The following is an 8,884-nucleotide window of genomic DNA, read 5'->3' as shown; positions in this document are numbered from 1 at the left end:
TTGTCAGATTCGTAAACGCGTCCTTAAAGGATAAAGAACATCTATCCACCAACACACACTTTTACTATGTGATATGTATTAGTCTATAATTAATATGTATTAGTAGGATTATCTGCAGCCCACGGCTTAGCTCGTATTAAAAATAGAAAAGCTATAATCTATTTATTTACGATTTTCATATACTTAAAGTGGTTTAGAAGATTTAGAAACATAATATTACCATGTTTGACAAGAGTCTTCTAAGGAGTTTTGTCAGGATATGTTGGTTTCCTTTGCCAGTTGAAATTTAGATGTGGACGATGTGCAAATTAAATATTAGAAAAAATATTTATCTTGTGAATTCGTATTTTAATTTATTTGAATACCATACACACCCAAAAATTCTATGATTAAGAAATGTTTGTTGTACGCTAAGTATTTGCAAATATAGTCCTTAAAAATGCGATTAGTAAATGCATATATTAATTCAGAAAAGGCTTGAATATCGATTAGTAACTATATTAAGATCTAGTTGTACATTTGATATGAGATAAATCTTCATCAGACCATATGAACACCCAATATTGAGAGCAAGGCAAACCGCCTGACATTACATATCTACTGAAAACATATTTATTCCACTTGTGTTACTTTTTACTTGTTATATAATATGATTATACTGTTTTAGACATACTTTAAGAGGATTATGTATTCGATATATAACTAAGTATAATACTTAATATGTAAATTGGACTAACTAGATTTTTTATCTTGCTACGATGCGCTGCACTTATCACAGCATAATATTATAACATTATATTATTTAGAATCTGAATATATTAATTCAGTGTATATTTTAATTTTTTATTGTTTGTATTTTTATTTTTTTAATTACGTCTTATCACACAGGTAAAAAGATAATATATATTAAAAGTCAGTAAATAATTAATGTTTATAAATAAAATTAATAAAATTTAATGTTCTTAATAATACATATAATGTTTATAAACATAGGAGTTATATAAGTTGTCTGCGGACTGCGATGCGCACTCGTTGAACTCGGCTGCTCGAGATAAATGATAAATTGGATAACGGTTGCAATGATGTACGCTTTAAAACTATATTTTTGAACTAACGTATTTTTAAGATATTAAAGATTATAAATCTGGGTTATTTAGTATGAATAATAGATCGTGTTTGTTATCTTTGTATTTTTTTATTTCTAAATATATTTAAAACTGAGTAAAAATGTTAAGTAAACTAATTATTTCAGTTTTAATATTATTAAGTACATAGCTAGATAAATTTACATACGCAGTGTATGTATATATTATATATATTATTTACTTTTTGTAATTAGTAGCACATTGTTTGTGTATTTTTTCTGCTTAAATACGAGGCTGTTTTACGATGATTTAAGAGTGAATGAATTCATATTTCCACATACCATTAGTTGCAAATTTTAAAATTAAAATAGTGCATCATGTTTATAAAAATATTCTATTGTTACTTTTACGGCATTTGTGCTTCAAAAATCAATGATCATGAAAAATGTTGTAATACAACATTCGCAATAATGCATTTTTGAATACAGTTATATATTATAGTAAATATACTGTCTATGTTTTTTTATACAACCATATTGATGTTGAGTGACGAGTACTTTTATTGAACAACTATTTTCCTCAAGATCCTAATAAGAAAAAAAGTATATAAATATCCTAATAACCTTGGACCTATATTTGTTCTGCAATATAATTGATTTGAATACTTGTAAAAACTTAATAACCGTGACGTCATCAGTGTTTACTCCAACTCGTTACTATGAGAGGCACGTACACACTGGCTCACAAAGCGCTAATTATATTATTTTATATTCGGTTAATGTTCGCATTGTTATTCCAAACGAGCAAACAATGCTCTTGGCGCTATTGACAATCAAAACAAACAAAATTTTGACGTAGTAACTTAGTAGGGGATTTGTAGTATGTACTAATTACTTTACTATAGAGATGTATGTCTAATGTCTATACTTAACATAAATATTATGTAAAATATTGATAGGTACCTAATTAAGGACGGATCTGAACATTTGATTCAGGTATTAACTTTTATGAAAATTAAAGATCTATTTTGACGCCTCTTTCATTTTAAGATAGCTAATACATAGTATGTATTCTAAAGTAAAGATGATATTATCTATGCCACGAACGAAAATTCTTGTTGAAATAGGTAAGTAGTAAATACCTAAACAGTAATTTATTCAAATGGAATTGTATATCCAAGTATTGTTTAGTGTGTCGGCTTTTAACGCTACAAACTTTATAAAACCACACAACGAGCGAAGCCGAGGTATCAGTTACAGTAACATGAGGACACTGTGGTTGAAAAGAGAAAGCATTTCTTTATTGACAACGTTTTTATTGCGATAACCCTACATATAAATTATAATTATACTACATTTTGTAAATATCCAATTTGTAAACATTTTCAAACAATATTATGCAATGTTATCAAGGCATTTTATCACATAGACGACTGTACGAGCCTTGTAAGCGATAAATATTAAAATTATGTTAGCCAGCTGTAGACTGTAGTCTTAGCGATACAGTCGGTTTTTTATTTGGTTCAATACATTTATAGACGAGTATTTAACTGCATTAGAACAACATTAAAAAGGAATAACAACTTTATTATAGTTCTAGATGTTTAGTGATTGTTTTTAGATATTAAGCACAATTCGTAAAGCATTTAGATTTAATATTTTGACGAATTAAGTAACTAATATTAATTGTAAAATAAATACTCGTCTACAAATCTTTCGAAAACATATTTTTTATCTTATTGTCAACATAATTGTACATAAACTAGCGCTTCGTTGAAACAGCGCCATTGCATTTAATTTTGATCTACTTTCCCTCATAACGCAATACAACGTTTTTAGAGATTTACAATATCGATAAGGATTACTTCATTTATTTATACAATTATATAGAATCCGTTCAAATTTTTTAAAAAATATATGCAATCTTGTATTTTAATTTATAGAATTTTAATATATTTCAACAATAATTATTTCTCGAACTGTATCTGGCACTGATAAGATACTGACTTGATTAAACCACCGTCACGTTTATTTTATCAATCTGTTTGTTTTTTACATTAAATCGATATTATAATAATCATTTCAATAACATTTCGTGACTGTATCACTGATAAAATATTATTAGTTTTATTAATAATTAATAAATATACAATATACAAAAGATAGAGTTGCCATCGACGAATGAACGATTTATAATAGAACATAAATTGTCATTGATAAAAAAGTATTAAAACTTGTGCTACACGCTACATAAAATAAGGCACTCTATTTCAACGATCAACGTTTTTTCGTATTAATACACTAATTTACAAGTAAATTCATTGGCTAAGAATATTTTTGATTAGCGAGGCCTAGAACATGCGCTTATATCTAAGTACATATATAGAATTTTATAAATAGGAAACTTTAAGTACTTTGCATCATCTTTTAGAAAAATATGTTTTTGAAACAAATATCATTAGCATTGTTTAAGAATAAAATAGTTGGAATTAAGAGTGAACACAGAGTTCAAAATAAGATTAGTCTTAGAGAAGGTCATACATGAAACGTGAAAGTATGTCGCAATTGAACAATGAATTATGCATTATAATCACGCATCTAAATGCAATCAGGCAACATTGGACTGGCATCGCTTATTGAAGACATGTGATAAAAGTTTAAAGAAAGCGAATGATTTACAACGTTTTCTATGAAATATATCAAAATTATAAAGAAAGATTTGTGGCGAAACTGAACTGATAGACGAACTTGTAGAGATAGAAATTTGTTTCAAAAACTTTTAAAATAGTTTTTATTATACAAAGCGAGCGTAACAAGGTCACAGCTATTCTTACATTTCCCAATTTCCCACGACGATTGAGGCTTCTCTTCACGTGCTAACGCTAAGACGCATTGCGCCGGGAAAGCTGCTAAAAAACCTCTTGAATACACTAGAAATACTAAACAATGGGATGAAACTATCTCACACCATATGCCGCGCGTATCGGCTTTCCAGCATATTAATAGACGTTACGGATAACCATCATTTGCATTGTTCGCGGAGAAAATTAATTGCTTCACAATCGATTGGCCGAAAAAATGAGAAATCGAACTGTTTCACTCGGGCACAGACCGTTAGGATGTTAGAGTTTAACGATCACGAAATGCCAACTGGCGTCCGTTACACTGTCCACATGACGCGCTTTGCATGTGAGCTCACCCGCCACACGTTTCCAGTCCACCGATTTTTATTTACGATGCAGTTTTGGCGTCACACACTTTAACGTAAACCCCGGCGATTTAGGCCGCGCCCGCTTCTTGCTTTTGTTGAATCATGGATTCCCATTGGGCTATCAGGCGCGTGGAGCTCGGAGCGAGGAACTCTTGTCCCGGACTCAACTCGCACAGCTCCGCCAACGATTTCGCCGGCTTCAAGCTACCGAGAGAGTCGTGCCCGGAACTATTTCTCGGAGATGGCGACCTTAGATCTTCATTCAATGCCTCGTATAATTCGCCTATCGATTTTGTCGCTTTCAATTTTCCCGGCATCGGGATTTCTTCATCCTCTGATTCCGAAGTCGTTTCATTATCACTGAGCTCTAAATCGAATGGCTTTTGTTTCTTTCTCATTTTCTTTAATTCGTGTTCCCTATTTTTCATCTCTTGGAGCTCCTTTTGAATTTTTTCTTCGACTGGAACGTAACCTTTTCTCACTGGTTTGCCCTCAGGAGTGCGGGTTATAGCCGCAGGTGCGACGGCGGGCACGATTGGGACGATCGGAGCCGGTGGAAAGGGCGTCGATACAAGCGCAGTCGGGGATGTTGGAGCGCCAGGCGAGGTAGCTGGCATTTTACCCTTACTTGCGATAAACCTTTGCATCAAGCCTTTTGTCCCATTTTGAGGCGTAAATCTACGCGTGTAGCCGTTTGTATTCAGGAGCGCGGGCGTAGTAGGAGGTGACGGTGCTATAGGCCCTAGTAGGTGTGAAGTGGACACAGCTCTATTTAAAGTTTTCCCAGGTTTATCGATGCCATTGCCATTGACGTGGCCGTTTTGTTTGTTTACATCAATGGTGGACTCTGATAGGAGTCTGTTTATTCTGAAATGGCCCTCCTTGAACTCCCTTTCCCTCTCCGTGACTTCAATGATTTCCCTCTGGATCCTGGAGAGGGGATCTTCTTTCAGCAACGACTGGAAAAATGAAAGACATTTTTTTAAATCGTACCACAAAAGTATTTACATGACAAACGTGACTGTGCTATCTTAATTGTGCAATATTGCCGTATATGCTTTATTTTATTGCGCGTGTGTCTCGATACCTACTGGTCGGCTCTGACCTTACAATGTGACACAGATTTGTAAAAACGTGATCATTTTTATGAAGTGCTCGATGCATTTAGTATTCACTCTGCAGACTACGAGTAGGTAGGTATAAAATAAATATAGTTTTTAATTAATATTCAATATTATGCAGTTAGATAGCCTAGGTATTCTTATAGGGAATATTTAATTAGGGTTGACTTTAGAAACGTGCGGCACGAATTTCGGCGCGATTTTAATTTTTATCGATCGATAATGATGCCCCGAAACATACATTAGCGGCTTTTTGTGCGGAAACGTGTAATTACAGAGAAATCTTTTTTTTAATTTTTGAGATTATGTTCAAAATTGTTTGAGTTACATTGACAAAACTACAAGAATTTTGTTTGAAAGAGATAACAAATGTCTTAATGTACATATTAAAAACCATAGTTCATTCAAAAGCATGTTGCTGAGGGGACAACAATTCATACGGGTTATTGGCGAGCATATGATTGTTTGGGGCAATATGGGTATGTTCATAAAAAAGTTAATCACTCAGACCCAGACAACCCATTTGTTGCCTCTGACCCATTTGAGTCCCAGTGGCATGTTGTAAAAAGATTTTTTAAAAAAGATAACTATAACCACCCAGCAAACTTCGGTGATAATATTATAGAATATGTCGAGACGATGGGTGGAAAAAAATAAAATGGATCCATTCATTGCCATTGTAAATTGTATCAAACATGTATACAAGATTTGAATATATAATTATTTAAAAAAAATGTTTTTATTGTATGTATATTGCACACAAATTGTTAATCACAGAACCGAATCTGTCCACCCCGATTCCACGTGGTACTTGTCTGTCATACACTAGAGTGTATTAAAAAAGTCGGAGGCGCGGAGGAGCGTGGCGCCCGCGTGTGCTGAGGAGCAGGCAGAGTCAAGCGAGCCGGAGTGGCTGAGGCTGGTCGCCAAAGGCGACCAAAAAGCCGAAGCTACGAAGGCAAGTGAAGACTCCTGCCTGCAACGAGGTACACGGGGGCAAGCGCCACGTTCTGCAGCGCCGGAGCAGTCAAGAAAGCCCATAATCTTCGTTATATTTCTAACTACATTACTACATAGTATAAAACAAAGTCACTTTCTCTATCCCTATGTCCCTTTGTATGCTTAAATCTTTCAAACTACGCAACGGATTTTGATGCGGTTTTTTTTAATAGATAGAGTGATTCAAGAGGAAGGTTTTAGTATATAATTTATTAGGTTTAAGTCACAGCGGGCGAAGCCGCGGGCGGTAAGCTAGTATAAATATAATCTCAAAAAAAAATAAAAAAAAATAGAAGGGGGGGTTTCCTCACCCCCCCACTTCACTCCCCTTACCTCCCCTTACCTCCCCCCACCCTTTCCCTCCCCTCCCCCCCCTTAATTCGTGCCGCAAATTTCTAAAGAAATACCTTTAATTAATGTGTACCTATTGCATATGGTAGTAAACTTTTAAACTGTATTTATTTTATGATTCATATAATGATTCATAGTGATTAATAAAATTAAATTTGTCTAAGAACAGATGTATTTGTGATTACACAGCTTGTATTTTGCCTTCAATGTTTTAAAACGTAACTACAATATGAAATTATTCAGGCATATACATATAATATATACCTAATATTATGTAAAGAAAAGCGCTTACGACAACTTGAAGTTCCGGTAAATTATAGAGGTCATACTTAAGAATGTGCTAAGTTCACATCCACTCGCTTTCTTACGTTCTTAAGAAGTCTTACAGTTTACTGTTGTATTTATCAAACATATACACTAAGATATAAGAAAGATTAATACTGAATACCTACATATGGTTTGTTCATTGTGGATATAGAGCATGTAACAATATACCTAAGTTTCAAGTGCGTATACCTATGTGATAAATTGATTAGGTCGATAGCATATTAGTTAATACATTCAGATAAGACAATAGCCACTCATTTGTTATTGCAAGAACGTTCGATTCCAATAAAAATGAACAATATCGAAGATAATATATCGAGCGGCTTATCAGATGTATAACAGTACTTTAATCTCGGCGGAACGACGCCAGACCGTGGAAGTGACCTCGTAAAAGCTCTCTTTGGACCCCGGTGTACATTCCAAAACTTTATTCAGCACGTAATTATAGCAGAAACGAGACTACGCGTCGTGTATACTGTATCCCGAGCCATCGACCTACGAACTCGCGATCAAAGGATCTACTGACCACCATCTAGAGCAGCGAGCACATTCCAACAAGAACACAAGAGATACTCACTTCACCCATATTTAAATGTAACAATCCGTAAACAGGAAACTGAATTGGCACAAAACTTCACTTTACACACACATGACGGTACCGACACCTGCCACGATTTTAAGTAGATTGCCGCTTACAAACGAACGCGTCTGTCACGTCGTGCGGGCTAACGTCCTCTGCGGCCGGCGGCGTGCGCCGTGCGCGTATCACCGTCAGCCGTCTAATTAGCGCGAGTGAGAGGATTACTTACCTGTGGAAAAGAGAAAGGTGTACAAATATTACACGCGGGATTTATAAAGCGATACACTTGGAACTGTCAAGAGCAGATTTACACTCACGTGTCGCTGTGATGGCTCAATAATATTATTTGGAGCAAGAAATAGTTTCTTTACTTCGATTTGAAATATGAAGTGCAGGCAATATCTTTGTTAAAACTTAATAAATTAGTAAAATTTTACGAAGGCGAGTTTAAGTCTAGATCTACATTAGAGAATTGTTTATTCCATTTTATAAATAAATAAATAAAATTTACTACCTAAAATAATGCTCTACCCTTAAATAAAAGGGCTATACCGATACGTATGTAGGTAACTAGGTATATTTTGTAAAATAAACTTTACTTACTTTCTGATTAGACAGATAGGTTCCTACTTAACTTCTGGCCACGAGAATTTATATGATGCACAGAGCTGTGTTACCTACAAAAATATTTATACCGACGCGGACGGTTTGAAATTTAAACACGGATTTCCGCGCTACTGATTTTGGAAGGGACTCCCTGTGGTCCGGACCCTTTTAATTTAACTTGTGACCGGAAAAGGATATATTCAAGGGATTAGGATACATCACATTAAAAGAAGCCACGTTAAATAATTATTATTTCGAGCAAGATTTCTTTGTTTCATTTCTTTTTTTCAAATTTATTAATGTTGTAGTTAGTTGCTAATTTAAATATTAATTTTTGAATGACAGATAGGTAATATAGCTTTTTTTCTATTCTTTATAAATTTAATATATATAAATCTCGTGACACAATGTTTGTCCTCAATGGACTCCTAAACCACTTAACCAATTATAATAAAATTCGCACACCATGTGCAGTTCGATCCAACTTGAGAGACAGGATAGCTAAATAGCTTAAACATGTAGGTACCACGGGCGAAGCCGGGGCGGACCGCTAGTTTATATTTATAAAGCATTTGAATGCCGTAAAACCAAAAATTTCAAATTCA

General features: G+C 34.2%; 1 protein-coding gene across 1 annotated transcript; it reads right to left on the bottom strand.

Annotated features, from left to right (window-relative positions):
* Positions 1-2,379: 2,379 nt before the first annotated feature.
* mdu (mitotic spindle positioning protein meduse) lies at positions 2,380-7,873 on the bottom strand. The gene is made up of 2 exons (XM_089697620.1): positions 7,671-7,873; positions 2,380-5,254 (listed from the first exon to the last, which is right to left on the bottom strand). Exons 1-2 carry the CDS (start codon positions 7,677-7,679, stop codon positions 4,364-4,366), a joined length of 900 nt encoding a protein of 299 aa, XP_089553746.1. The 5' UTR covers positions 7,680-7,873; the 3' UTR covers positions 2,380-4,363.
* Positions 7,874-8,884: the final 1,011 nt, after the last annotated feature.

Source organism: Colias philodice, chromosome 7 (assembly GCF_061535455.1).
Source record: "Colias philodice isolate Cphi_HAF_F1 chromosome 7, ilColPhil1 Martin Lab GWU primary, whole genome shotgun sequence".
NCBI classification, from domain to species: domain Eukaryota; kingdom Metazoa; phylum Arthropoda; class Insecta; order Lepidoptera; family Pieridae; genus Colias; species Colias philodice.
The sequence above is the reverse complement of the archived record's forward strand: the minus strand, read 5'-3'. Positions and strand labels throughout refer to the sequence as shown.